The 14,587-nt window shown below is 48.6% G+C and overlaps 1 protein-coding gene across 15 annotated transcripts in view; it reads right to left on the bottom strand.

Annotated features, from left to right (window-relative positions):
- Window positions 1-12,854, bottom strand: part of DLG1 (discs large MAGUK scaffold protein 1) — a 244,764-nt gene extending 231,910 nt beyond the window's left edge. For all 15 annotated transcript variants that reach the window (XM_056808371.1, XM_056808368.1, XM_056808367.1 and 12 more), the window contains exons 1-2: window positions 12,524-12,854; window positions 12,278-12,409 (exon numbers count right to left, since the gene is read on the bottom strand). In XM_056808371.1, the coding sequence (XP_056664349.1) occupies window positions 12,278-12,409; window positions 12,524-12,542 (151 nt within the window). In that variant the 5' untranslated portion in view covers window positions 12,543-12,854. The remainder of the gene's footprint in view (window positions 1-12,277; window positions 12,410-12,523) is intronic.
- Window positions 12,855-14,587: the final 1,733 nt, after the last annotated feature.

A 14,587-nucleotide genomic window follows, 5' to 3' on the forward strand; every position in this document is an offset into this window, starting at 1 on the left:
ACTTATGTGAATTTTAGATTTACTCCACCCTGTTTAATCTTTAGAATTGTAGCAACCAGGAATGTATACATACCCACTTAAGGATTAACTGTGGGGAAGGTTTATGATCCGCCTGTGCTAGCAAATGACAAATCAGAAACAACTGACTGACTCTCTGAGCTGTCCTAAGCCAAGTTTAAGCCACCATTGGTACATGTGAGACACAGGAAGTGAGGTAAAGAACTGCCTTTATATTTTGTGTCACTTACTGTGAGAGGGACTTTTGTGGACTTTGGAGGTGGAACTTGACTTAGAGGAGCTCTAGTGTGGGACCTCGGTCCACTTCCCTGAACAACCATGTGGTGAGTAATAAGGCTGACATCCCTTTCCCTTGACCTTTCTGAAGGCACCAGCCTCCAAGGAAGCCCCTCATCTTGGAGGAGGCCTTATGACTGGAAGTCGAGCTAGATTTAATCTTCTAGGAAGGCCCTTTGGCCGAGAGGCCTCTGAACTCCCCCTTGCTCAGACCAGGCCAGAGTAGATCTAATTCCCTTTTCCCTCTTTCTACTTCATTCTTAATTTCTTCCTTCTATTGTAAATAAACCACCATAAAATTCTATTCTGACCAGTATTTCATTGGGTTTTAGAATTTAAATCCCTGGCGACCACTAAAATTATATTCAGTTTCAATCCTAAAATTTACCCTTAACACTTCAAAACAAATACCAGAGTGACAGAACCAACAAAGGGACAGAGCGAAGCACCTTTCCTGAAGAAAACAACTTGAAGGTTAGGCAGAAAAGGTCAGGTTCACTGGGGTGAGAGGGGAGAGCAAAGTCCCACCAAGGAATACCAGCACAAGCTAACAACAAGCACCCCCACTCCACATATATGATTCCAAGTTCTGAACCTGGGTCCAAACCAACATCAGTGCAACCGCAGGCACACCCCTTTAAAGTTCCAAGCCCCAGTCCAAGCCTGCAGTGAGGGCTCAAGTCCTAGCACAGGGCAGTTAGCAGAGTGCCTAGCTGATATGGACCCAGAGGGAGGCTCTGACACCCTGCTCAAGACCAAACTGAGGCCTCAATCCCCAACTTAAGACAGACAGCAAGGCACCTAGTGGATTCAAGACCCAAGGGGAGATGCAGTGAGGACTATGTAAATCCAAAGAGAGGTCTAGAGCCTCTACCCAAGCTCAAGACAAGGTTATAAGTCCCTAGGCAAGGCAGTGTGTGACCTGATCAAGCCCAAGTGAGGCCCCCAAAGCCCCTGCCCAAGCCTAAGGGTAGACCCTGAGCCCCAGGACAGAGTAGCTTGCAGTGCTGAAATCTGCAAGTGGTCAGCATTCCCAGGAGATGACTGAATCAGTAGGGAGAGGCGGTTTTTCAGAGCTCACAGGCTCATATCACCTGGGAAGTACTGAAACTTGCATAAACCCAGAAACAGAGCTAAAGGTAGCAGCAAGAAAAAACTGAATTTTAAGAAAGTACCCCTCTACACCCTGAGATAAAAGTAAAAATCAAGAAAAAAAGCTGTGAAAATGAATAAACATCCAAAAAACCATCTAACTGTAGAAAAACTTCATGAAGACAAAGAAAAGCAAGATACAGACTCAGAAAGTGGCAGTGAAAGCAAAGCAGCTACATGCAAAATTCCCAAGAAAAATATGTATTGGTCTCAGAGTCTGGAATAGGATTTCAAAAATCAATGAGAGGCAGAGGAAAAATGAGGAAGAAAAAGGAAATCAATGCAAGAAGAAAATAACAGCTTAAAGAGCAGATTTGGCCAAATGGGAAAAGAGGGTCAAAGGCTCATGGAAGAAAACCAGTCCCTAAAAATCTGAATTAGGCAACTAGAAGCTAATGAGAGAGGAAGGGAGGAAGAAAAGGAGAAAAGGAGGAAGGGGGGAAGGGAGGAAGGGAGGAAGGAAGGATTTCAAAAGAAACAAAAACAGATGAAAACACGAACTATCTCACTGAAAGAAGAAAAAAAACTGACCTGGAAAACAGATCTAAGAGAGCCAATTTAAGAATTATTGGATTACCCAAAAGTCATGAGAGGAGGGGGGAAACAAAGCCTAGCATCCTAGATTGCAAGCTTGAGGGACTAGAAAAACAGTGATGCCCAATGGTAATCAGTAAGTTTAGAAAGGGGTGGGAGAGACGAATGATACATAAGGAGTTTAAGAAGTCTACTGGACATCCAGTTTGAACTGGCTAGAGGTGGGCAGTGAGACTGGAGCAGGAAAAGCAAAGCTGAGAACCATCAGCACAGACATCTCACTGAATCCATGGGAGCGGATGAAATCACCAAGGGAAGTAGCATAGAGAAAGGAGAAATGGGTCAGCCTTAGACAGGGCCTTAGGAAACACTGTTATTAAAAAGGCATGACCTGAATGACAATCTGGCAAAGGAGACTGAGGAAAAGCAGGTATCACTAAGGTAAGTAGGAGAGACAGGAAAAACTAGTGTCAGAGAAACCTAGAGGAGAGAGAAAAGAGTATCAGGAGTGATCAATGCAGGGTTCAAAGGCTACAGAGAGCTCAAAAAGAATGAGGGCAAAGACCATTAGTTTGGACAAGTAAGGGATCATTTATAACTTCAGAGAGAGCCGTCTGGGTTAAGCAATGAGGCTGAAGCCAAATAGAAAGTGGAGTCACCTTTCAATTGTACTAGAGATGGTCTCCATCAACCAAAAGGCAGGAGAGCCAGAGGTGCACTCTCGCTCTTACATGCTCTCTCTCTCCTTTTCTCTCTTCCTTAGTATCTTTTCTCTCTCTACCTTAGTATCTTCCCTCTATTGTAAAATAAACTACCATAAATTTCATTTTACTTTAATAATTCATTTTGGGATTTAGAAATTAAATCCCTGGCAACCAACTAAATATTCAGTCCAACTAAAAAATTAACAATATTCTAGAATTACGTAACAATATTGTACCAGTATATCTACAAGTGTGTATCCCTCCAAGTAGCTTTGCTTTGTAACAGTAGACTGACCTATAAAAGTAATCCAAAACTGAGAGCCTTATAAATTTAGGGCTAAAAATAAAAAACAACTCAATGAGAGCATATAAAATTCTATCATTTTCTAAATGAGGGGACGCCCTTCAATTGGGGAATGTCTGAACAAATTGTGGTATCTGTTGGTGACGGAATATTATTGTGTTAAAAGGAATAATAAAGTGGAGGAATTCCATAGAGACTGGAACAACCTCCAGGAAGTGATGCAGAGCGAGAGGAGCAGAACCAGGAGAACATTGTACACAGAGACTGATACTCTGTGGTACAATCGAATGTAATGGACCTCCATTAGTGGCAATGCAGTGATCCTGAACAACTTGAAGGGATCTAGGAGAAAAAACACTATCCACAAGCAGAGGACAACTGTGGGAGTAGAAACACCGAGGAAAAGCAACTGCCTGACTACAGGGGTTGAGGAGCTATGTCTGCGGAGAGATGCTAAATGAACACCCTAATGCAAATACCAACAACGTGGAAATGGGTTCGAATCAAGAATACATGTGATACCCAATGGAATCGCACGTCGGCTGTGGGATGGGGGTGGGGGGGGAGAAAATGATCTTTGTCTCCAATGAATAATGCTCGGAAATGACCAAATAAAATATTATTTAAAAAATTTTTAAATAAATAAAATAAAATTCTATCATTTTCTAGCACATATGTGTGAGTAAGCATTTTCACTTTGATTTTAAAATAAAATTCAGAATATAAGCTCAATGCTAAAACAAATTTAAGACCATCTGGAGGGAGCAACTAGGTGGTTCAGAGGATTAAGAGCCAGGCCTAGAGATGGGAAGTCCTGGGTTCAAATAAGGCCTCAGATACTTCCTAGCAATGTGACCCTGGGTAAGTCATTTAACCACCATTTCCTGGCCCTTACTGCTATTCTGCCTTAGAACCATTATACATTATTGATTCTAAGATAGAAGGTCCTTAGTTTAAAAAAAGGACTGATTGGTATTGGATCCAATATTTCAAACCTTTTTTCAAATAAAAAAGTTCAACTCTGAAATGAAATTTACATATGATTTATGATTATTAAGAATATGTTAGAGGTATTCCTAATTTACTTCTTTTAATTCTAACAGACTATCCCATATAAGATATTAGTCATTTGTTATAATTAAGTTTTATATTTTTCTATTTAGTTTTCATAATTATAGATAGAATAAAATTTTACATCTCATAATAAAGTAATATAAATTTTATTTGGAACTTCTGAGACAAAAGTGATCATTGTAGTTATTGCAAATATTTAATAAATCTAAAAAAGCATAACAAGTAGTATATATTAAATTATCCTGGAGGTTTCAAAACACTTTAAAGGTGAGAAATTCATATTATGATTGTCTTTTGGACACTGGAGCATCTAGGTCAGTTTTGGTAAGCAAACCAGTTGGAAAATGTGATTCTATTGGCTCCCTAAATGTAGTAGGTGTATCAGGAACACTGTTAAAGGTCCCAAAACTTTCTCCTCACATGGTATGTGTGGGACCCCTAACTGTTGAACATTCTTTTCTTTTAATGCCTGGATCCCCCACAAACTTGCTAGGGAGAGATTTCCTATGCAAATTACAAGCCACAATAATGTGCGCCCTGATGGCTCTATGTCCTTAGAAGTGCCCGAGGAATCCTTAAATTTACTCCCTGTACTTCTCTCAGAGAGCCAGGAGGCAAAAGAGCCTCCCACCTTTGAAATACCTACAGATATACCAGAGTCTCTTTGGGCCACATCTTCTACTGATGTAGGCTTACTTAAATCAGCTGTTCCTGTGCAAATAAAAACTCAATCCAGCCCACCTCCTTCCATTCCTCAGTATCCTCTCTCCAAGGAGGCAACAGAGGGCATTACCCCAATAATAAACTCATTAATTGACCAGGGAATAATATTCCCTTGTAAATCTGAATACAACACACCCATCCTACCCGTTAAAAAACCAAAAAGGGGGCCCGATGGCAAGCACCTCTATAGATTCGTACAGGATTTGAGGACTGTGAACAATCACGTTAAAAAGAGACACTCTGTAGTTCCCAATATCAATACTGTTATTTCCTCTATTCCTAGCACAGCTACATACTTTACAGTAGTGGACTTGTGTTCAGCCTTCTTTTCCATACCCATACATGAGAGCTCCAGGCATATTTCTGCTTTCACCTGAAATGGCTCCCAATTCTCCTAGAGTCGTTTGCCACAGGGTTATGTAGAGAGCTCAAGCTTATTTGCACACATTTTGAGCCAAGATACAGATAATATAAAATTTAAAAACAGCAAATTAATAAAATACTTAGATGATCTACTCTTGCCTTCCACAGATACAGAAGCATGTCAGGAAGATAGTAAACACCTTCTTTTGGAATTGCACAAAAGAGGGCATAAGATCTTGAAGGATAAAGTTCAGTGGTGTCTCCCCAAAGTAGAATATTTGGGGTTCATTCTGACAGCTGATGCCCATTCTATTTCTCCCAAGTGAATTGAAAATATTCAAAAATTGTGTGTTCCTACCACTAAGAAACAGTTAAGAGCAATTCTGGGAGCAACACGGTTTGCAGACAATGGATCCCTTGCCATGGGGAAATTACCAAGCCCCTTATAGCACTAACAAGAGATTCAGTCCCTTCGTGGTCGCCATAACTGTAACAGTTAAAATTAGTTTCTTAGCTAAATGTCTTATATTTTTATGAGGTTTATTAAAGATTAAGAAAATAAATAAAATACAAAATAAGAAAGCACGTGCCTAGGAGGGCCAAAAGGCCCATTCAGTTGCACTTACACTACATCTCAAGAAGCATGTGCTTAGAAGCGGAAGCAGGAAGAGAGCTTCAGTAGGCTTTACAGCCAGTTTAAATAGAAATTTTGATCTCGCCCAAGTGGGGATCTCAGTGAGATTAGAGGGCATCTTGGGAACTAGAGCAAGGACTTCTGGGGATTGAAGTCTGGGGTTCAAATCTCCATTTTTACAGAGCTTCACAGAAAAAAAAATTGTTAATCACTGGTTTATTGGATCACAGATATAAAACTAGGGTTTTTAACCTGAGGGCCCTAGGCTTTTAAAAATTTTTTATTATTTGGATGACTGTTTTAAAAGAGCTGACTTCTTTTCTAATCATATTATTTTCTGCATTTAAAGAGAAGAATTCCATTAAGTCCCGTCAAACTGCTTGCCCAGCTATGCTCAGAAGTCATTAGTCCAAACCCCTTCCACATCATTTTACAGACAGAAAAGCCAAGGCCTAGAAATTTTAAGGCATTGATCTAAGTTCATACAGGATTTGAACCCAGGTCTCCCAACTCCAGAGTCAATGTTCTTTCTGCCACAACATGCTGTGTCTAAAATGTTTAAGAACCCCACCAGTCCTGAGTGGAAAGGATTCTGCATTTCCTCAGGGCTATTATCCTAGCTTCTAGGCTTTTAACTACTAGAGAGACTTCCTGGACAGTGCCAATTTGTGGGGAAAGGGGGTTTAACTCAATATTGAAGAGTTCCCAAGAGAGAAGACTCTCTGCTGAGGTAGCCTGGGCCGGGACAAAGACAAGTGACCCCAGAATATTCCCTGAGCACCACTCTCCCATCCTAGAGAGCAAAGCTACTTTAAAGCCTAGTACAGACCTCATGGCTCCTTCTTACTCTAATGACAGTCCTGGCACACTTTGGAAAGTCTCTCAGTAATAAAGATGAACTAATCAGGAATGGCAGATGGGAAGGCTAGTTAGGGGCATTACTGCATCTCCTTGGAGTCCAGGGATGTTGGCAAACTTCCATTCACTTTGACTATTTCTGAAAGCTAGGGGCCCATTACTCAAATCACCCACCTCTGGGGAAGCCGATTTTGGAGATTTCCTGGAGGAGCAACAGACCAAGGAGACCAAGCTCCTTCTAAGGGTCAGCCCCCATACTCAGAGGGAGCAATCCATGTCAGCCCAGAATCTTGGGCACCCCAGATACACTCCTGGTGTGAAATTTAGAACTTGATTATCTGTATAAATGTCTCCCTTCCAGCAGTTTGAAAGGGCAGGAGGTGTTTCATTTTTGTTGTTGTATCCCAAAGTTTATAGCACAAAGCAAGTGGTAGGTGTTTTTAATAAATAATTTAATAAATTATTTTAAATTAAATAATTTAATAAATAATTTTAAGATTCATCTGTAATTCTCTATGGCTGGCTTGCCCACCCTAGGCAGATACCAGAACTTTTCTTGATAAAAGGAACTTGACAGATTGTTTACCTTCCCATTTAGAAAGAGCAATTTCTGCAGCTAATTCTAAGGCCCACCTGCGTTGCTTCATATCAAAAAGGAAGACCTTCCTGCTAAGGAAAGTCCTCAACTCTGGCCACCATCCCCTTCCGTCTTCTCCCGCACACTGCCCCCATCGCCCTCCTCTTGCCCCCATCACCCTCCTCTCTAGAATCTTCAACCTCACCTTTCTACAGCATCCTTCCCCTACACTTACAAAAATCTCCTCTTTCTCCTTCTCCAGGTTTTATCCGGTCCGTTTCCCTTCTCCCACTACACTATCTCACTGAATGACTTCAGCAGCCCTTGTGGGTTCCTCTGAAGGTAATTCTCAGATATCTCTAGCCCCAATCTCCTCTCCCAATAGGGCACTATCAAACTCCTCTTGGACAGATCAGACTGTGTAAATATCTCATTACTTTTTTGGCTGCCACAACACACTGCTTAATTGATCCTGACCCTACAGAAACCACCCTACCTTTTTCAGAACAGTTACCTTCTGATTAAGTGCACAAGTCCCAGACTTTACACTGATTCTTACTGAATTTCATCTGACTAAATTCAATCCGACCTTTTGTGTCCTGCCTCATTTGTCTAGGGTTAGCTTCCCCTCCAAGCTGAGTGTCCCTTTGTCATTTTCAAACATCAGCAGCCTGCCATCCAGGCTTTCATCCAAGGAAATGATCAGAACATTAAAGCGGCCCAGAGCCAAACAGAACCCCAGCCGTTCCACTGAAGATCTCCTGCCACACCGAACCACAGGGAATGATTAACACCATGCTGAGCTCCTGGTCATCCAGGCAGACCTGAATGCAGCCAACTGTGTTATCTAATCAATCCCCCTCCACAAGAGAGCGTAAGAAACTTGAACAAGAGCTTTGTTAAAATCCAGGAAAACTCACTGCTTAGCTGAACACTTACTGCTCTAGGCTAAACATTCCTCCTTCCTTTATCCCTCAAGCCATGGGCTCACTACTCCAGATTCCCTTTCCACAGAGCAGAGGCCCTACTGGGTGTACGATGGGACTGTGGCCTTGGAGCCAAAGGCCTTGGTCTAGGTTCCAACCCAGGATCTCTCCTAGATGCTGGTCCCCTGGGTAACCTCTGCAAGGTCACTGTCAGAGCTCTCCACTTGGGAACCTAGAGGGCAGAGATCTGGTATTTTGATGTTCTGACAGCTCTAAGCACTTTGCCTTCCTCAGAAATAGCCATTTCTACCCCAAAGCCTTTTGTATTCACAAACAGGTAAATATTTTGTTTGTCCTGATGACTAATAGATAACAAATCCCAATTTCAATCCTGAAGTAGCAACAAGTGCAATGAAGAACTGAAAATAATAATTGTTTTGCTCAGTTGTTTCAATCACGCCTGACTCACCGTGACCCCATTTGAGGTTTTCTTGACAAATATACTGGAGTGGTAGGCGATTTCATTCTCCGGCTCATTTGACAGCTGAGAGGAAACTGAGGCAAAGTTAAGGGATTTGCCCAGTCACTCAGCTATTAAGTGTCTGAGGTCAGATTTGAATTTAGGTTGGCCTGACTAGATTCTATCAATTGAGCCAATCGGATGCCCCCAATCACTTCCAACAGTATGGAGCCATTTTTCTCCCCACTCTGTTCTCTGGAAAACTCAATATTCCAGTGTTGGACTTTATTAATTTGCCCATGTTTGATCAAGATAGGCAAAAGTTAAACCAATGTGTATAATGTATCTTCTACCACTTCCCAGCTTTATTAAAAACATACTTAATTCAAACCTGTTTTAAAATGCTCAACTTTCAGAAAAGTTTAGGATATTTTGATTCTGAAAAAAAAGAATGCTGTATTTGAAAAACATAACAAAAATCATTTTTAATTTTGCTATATCTTAAACATATAAATCACGATCTATTGCTGATGGAGATTCTAACCTTTTCCTAAATCAATTCTTAAAAAGAGGGATTCTGTGAGATTCCACAAAGCCAAAATATTTCTCTGAGAAGCATTAGACTCAATAGTTAGCAAATAAGACAGTTCAAGCCAATAAAAAACAAGACTAAAACCAGTCAAGTCCTCTTTATATACAATCATCTCCTCCACTTCCAGCCTGGCTCACAACGTCCAGGTCCCAGGGACCTCGGCAACAACAGGCACAGAAGCATCAGAAAAATGAGCATCATGAAGAATCTGACACAGGAGCTCCCTTGGCAGCACTGAGGAGCTCTCTGGGTGCTCCACCACAAAGGTTATTGTTTTCTCTGAATTAGGAATCTGTGCCAGTCAGTTGGCTAACATCTATCAAATACCTACTATGTGTCAGACAGAGCTGGACACTGGGGATGCATAGAAAGGCAGAAGACAATCCATGCTCTCAAGGAGCTCACAGTTAATGGGGAGTGGGCAGCTGGGGAGACAACAAGCAACTATGCCCAACCAAGTTAAGAGAGAGGCAATTATAAACAGAGGAAAGGCCCTAGAATTTGGGGGATAGGGGAAAGGTGGCCTGTGCGGAGGGGAGAAAAGGGGGACACCAGGAGGGAAGCCAAGAGGCCTGGAACTCTCCCTCTTCTGCTCTGACTGTTGACCTCCCTGGCTTCCTTCCAGGCCCAACTAAAATCTCTCCTTCCACAGGAAGCCTTCTTAATCCCAGTGCCTACCCTCTTGAAATTACATCCTATTTATTTTGTCTACAGCTTGCTTTCTATATATTTGTTTGTAGGTTCTCTCCCAGCCCACGAGAGGGCAAGGACTGTCTTCTGCCTCTTTTTGGAACCTCAGTGCTTAATGCAGTGCCTGGCAAATAGCAGGCACTTCATAAATGTTTACAGATAGAGGGACAGAATTCCAGGCCTGCGTGAGGAAAGGAAAGGCAAGGAGACCAGCGTCACAGGATCGAAGAGTACGTGGGGGAGGAGAGGAGGGAGTAAGGGGCTAGAAAACTGGGGGGAGAAATGAGATTAGAAAAGGCTCTGCACACAAGAGGGTTTTGTGTTTGGTCCTGGAAGGGATCGAGAGGGAGTGTCAAAGAGTCTGGCTATCTCTAACCTATGGTCTGGTATTTATGTTCAAAGACTAACCAGATATTTTTCCACTAAACATCCAGTCCCTGTAGCATGTTAAAAGGGCCCAGCAGTAACAAATACTGTAAAAACTGCAGGTCTCGTGTCACCTGTCCTCATCTTCCAAATCCCCGGGGCACCACCTTTACAGACTTGTATGACAGAGGCCAGGCTTTTCCCTTCACACAAAAAGGGGGAGTTTCCCCTATCCAGAACCCCCCAAAAGGCAAAGCTGCTTCTCTCACCTTTCAGAGGACACCTGCAAACCTGCAAGGCTGTCAGGAAAGAAGGAACAATGGGGAGAGGGCACTTCACTAGCCAGAAGGAATAAGGAAAGTAGTTGATCAATGACAATAGCAGAACCAGGTGACTACTGCTGGGGGGGGGGGGGTCAGGGACTCATTCCCCAGAGAAGACAAGCCGGGGTTCCCAGCATCCCAAGACAGCAAATCAAGCCCTCCATGTCTGTGCTCAAGTCCAGTCAGACTCCATCTGACCTCCAGACTTGGATTCTGTGCCTCTCCCAAAGGCTCCAATTACTTTCCACTCAGGCCCTGGGTCAGGTGTCAAGTCCAAGGGACACGCTCCCTTGGGCCGCTTGGAGAGCTGCGATGGTCTGAGGCCGAGCGGGCAGAAAACCAGCAGACAGTCAAGAGCAGGGGAAGCCCCATCCTGGGCTTCCCCACCGTGAGGGATGCTCAAGGCCCGCAGCCTCCGAAGCACACGCTGGGCACCAAACAGCCACTGGCCTCAGCCAGTCAGCAGGAGGTGCTCCGGGGCTGAATCTGGAGGGAGCCAGAGATTCTGAGGTGGAAGGAAGGCCACAGACCCACTACAGCAGGCCACATCCGGGCCACAGGGGTCACCACTGAAGCAAGGGAAAAGGCAGAGGTGCAGCCAGGCACCCGCTAAGGGGTGGGAGGCTAAGGGCCAGCGAAGGCTAATGCCCAGTGGCAGCTGAAATAGGTCCCAGGCGGGGTGTTGTGCTGTTCGCTGCTGGCCAGCAAGGGGAGCTGGAAAAGGCCCGATGGGGGTCCGGGCACTGGACAGCCCGCAGGGCATCCTTTGTGGCGCCCTGCTGGCACACTTCTTCCTTCCCGATGTACGGTATCCCGGCGGAGAGAGCTGTGGGGCCCTGGGCAACACTACTCGGTACTGATTCGGAGCCGGGGGGGACAGCACAGCCCCCGAGGGTGGGGGAAGGGGCCGGCCCTGAGGAAGCCAGTCCCAAGGCTGTGGGGTCTCTGGGGAAGTGGAGGGGGCAGCCTCCCCACCTTGGGGCGCCAGCGGATTTACTAAGCCAAGAAACACCAGCCACCAAGCAGTCACCGCAGCAGACCCTGGCCGGAGAGGAGGCGCTACCTGAGGCGGCCGCAGGGCAAGGGACTGGACCAGGGCCCCCTACTGGACTTCAGGCCCGGAGCCACAGGTGTTCCCGGTTCTCCTGGCGCCGTGCGCAGAAGCAGAGGAGGGCCCCGTCCCCCCACCCCCCCGGCAGCACCGCCGTAAGTCCTGCTCCTCCTCCCTTGTGGTCCCCCCAGCCCTTCCCCAGAGCCCAGGCGCCACAGGTGTTCCCGGTTCTCCTGGCGCCGTGCGCAGAAGCAGAGGAGGGCCCCGTCCCCCCACCCCCCCGGCAGCACCGCCGTAAGTCCTGCTCCTCCTCCCTTGTGGTCCCCCCAGCCCTTCCCCAGAGCCCAGGCGCCACAGGTGTTCCCGGGGCTTCCAGGTCCTGGAAGCCCGGAAGGAGTCCGCGGGGCGGAGTGAGGAAGGAAGGAGGGAGGGGAGGGAGTCCGCCCCGCTCTGAGCCCCTCCCCCGCAGCACCGCCCCCTTTTCACCCCGAGGTCCCCCTTCTCCAGGTATGGGAGCTACAGGTGTTCCGGGTCCTCGTGTCCTACGCGGAAAGAGGAGCGGGAATGGGAGAAGGGCGCCCCAACCCTGTAGCACCGCCCCGGGTGCCGCCCCCTCCCGTCCCCCTCCCCTCCCCCCAGACCCAGGTCTCACCGAGGAGTGCGTGGAAGAGGCTGCTCTGGAAGATGCCGATGACGCGCTCCAAGGAGCCCCGCAGCGGGCGGTCGTGCGCGGGGCTCAGCTGCGCTCGGTATTCCTGCAGCAGCCGCAGCGCCCGCTCCGTGTCTGCGGGAAGGGAGGGGGAGGGGCGGTCAGAGAGGGGCGGAGGGGCGGGGGCACTCCCCTTCCCTGCTTCTTCCCTGCTTCTTCCCCTCCCCCCGCGAACTCCCCCCCCCTCACCTCGCTTCCGCACGGGCATGGCTGGCGCGTCAGCCCCGCCTCACGCCCCGAGCGCCATGGGCCGGCCGGCCGCTCTGCCAGGGCTCTCTCCTCGCTCTCTCGGGGCTGGGCAAGGGGCCGCTCCCCCCTCCTCCGCCTCTCTCTCTCTTTCCCTCTCTCCTTCCCTCCTTGTCTCTTTCTCTCCTGCCGCTGTCTTCTCTTCTTCCTTTCCACTCTCTTTCTTTTTCTTCCTCCTCCTCCTCCTCCTCCTCCTCCTCGGGCTCTCCCCTCAAACTTTCCTTCAAGATGGCGGCTCCCGAGCCGGACGGCCGCACCCCCACGTGACCGCCTTCCCCCGCGCCGCCAGCCAATGACAAGTGAGCGGGCGGCGGCGCGAGCTCGGGAGGGGCGGGCGGGGGTGGGGCCAGGAGGGGCGGGGCGGGCCCCCCGCCGAGCAGGGCCGCAGCGCCTTAAAGGGCCCGCGAGCCACAGGTGGCCGCCCCGGCCTGCCGACAAGCTGAGCCGCAGGTGAGCGGGTCACGCCCCGGGGTGGAGCCGGGAGGTGGAGGAGCCTGGGGATTTGGGAGGGGCAGAGCACAGGTTTTGCTTCCTGTACTCGGACCCTGCCAGCTGAGTCCGAACGCCCCCCGTTCCCAGCCTGGGGGAGGGGAAGGGGATTCACCCTAGGGCCCCGAAACAGAGAGAAGGCGTGGCCGGGTATGGCCCGCGAGCTGCCCCGGAGGGTCCGGCTGGAGGGGGGGCGGGGCAGATGCTCCCTGGCAGCCAGCGATAGGTGAAGTCTCCCCAGAAACCCGAAATGGAACTGAGGTCCTTCAGGGGCCAGGGCCTCCGTCTCCAGCCCAGGGCCCCAGATGTTGAGGGACCCCTTTTCGGGGGGCTCCCCCCTCCTACTCCGGCCTGAGGCTCCCAGGGAACCTTGGCCTCGCAGCATCCCAGAGAAGAGAAGACCTCGCCGATTGGAGGCGCTCCCCGGGTTTTCCAAGCGGCCGCTGAGGCTTGGACTGGAGAGAGGGTTTCCAGAGCCCCTGGACTATTCACTGGTCTGGCTCCTGCCCCGAGGTTTGGGGAAGGCGGGGCAGCCTGGCTGCTACTCCGGGAGTAGCTGTGGGGCTCCACTCCTGGCCCTTTCCCAGATCCAGAGTCCTGGCCCTTCCGACTTCTCAGCAGAGTCGAACCAGTCAACCAGCCAGTCAGAAGCATTTGGCCGAGATGCCAAAAACATCTGTTGAGTCTGAGCTCCGCAAAAGGGGAGTGTCCAGGAGGTCCTGGGTGGCCACGCACGAGATGCGGGGCTCCTCAGAGGAAAGGCGCCCTCTCTCTCTTAAACCCTCACCTCCTGCCAATCGGAGGAGAGCGGGAAGGGCTGGGCCAGGGCCACCTAGCTGGGAAGTGTCTGAGGCCAGATTGGAACCCAGGACCTCCCATCTCCAGGCCTGGCTCTCTCCACGGAGCCACCCAGCTGCCCCCAAGATGAAATCTTCCCCAAAGGACTCCCAACAGCATCCCTGGGCTGCAGACCTGGGGACAAGGCAAGCTCTCAGGGCTTTCCTGCGCTTCCACCTTGCCCCAGGACAAGGTACTGACTCTAAGAGGGAGCCTGTGGGGAAGCTGCAGCAGGCAGAAGGGAGGCGCCGGCCAAGACCCTTGTAGGAGATGCCCCTGCCGGGCACCCAGGACTCAGGACATGCTTGTGGGAGACAATGCTGTCCTTCTGGGCCACCTCAAAGTTCGAGGAGTTGTCCCAGGCCGGGAAGGGGAGGGCTGATGAACAGAGGAGTGGCCCTGGGCCACTGCTGACTGGCCCAGCCAGGAAGAACCCAGAGAAGTGGGGGGAGACCCAAGAACTGACCCCCAATGAAGGACACAAAACCGGAGGGGTACAAGCAGTGAATAGAGAAGGAACAACAGAGCATGTGTGATGATGATCGCCAGGCTCAGCGCTGGAGAAGGTGGAAGAAAAGGTACCCCCAGCTCCCTCCCACCCGGCCTTGGGGAAGCGGAGCTGCTCCTCTTTGTGGCCCCCACAGTAAGGCCTATCCCATGGACAATGGATGGAGCCTGGCC

The sequence above is a fragment of the Monodelphis domestica genome, chromosome 8 (assembly GCF_027887165.1).
Source record: "Monodelphis domestica isolate mMonDom1 chromosome 8, mMonDom1.pri, whole genome shotgun sequence".
NCBI classification, from domain to species: Eukaryota; Metazoa; Chordata; class Mammalia; order Didelphimorphia; family Didelphidae; genus Monodelphis; species Monodelphis domestica.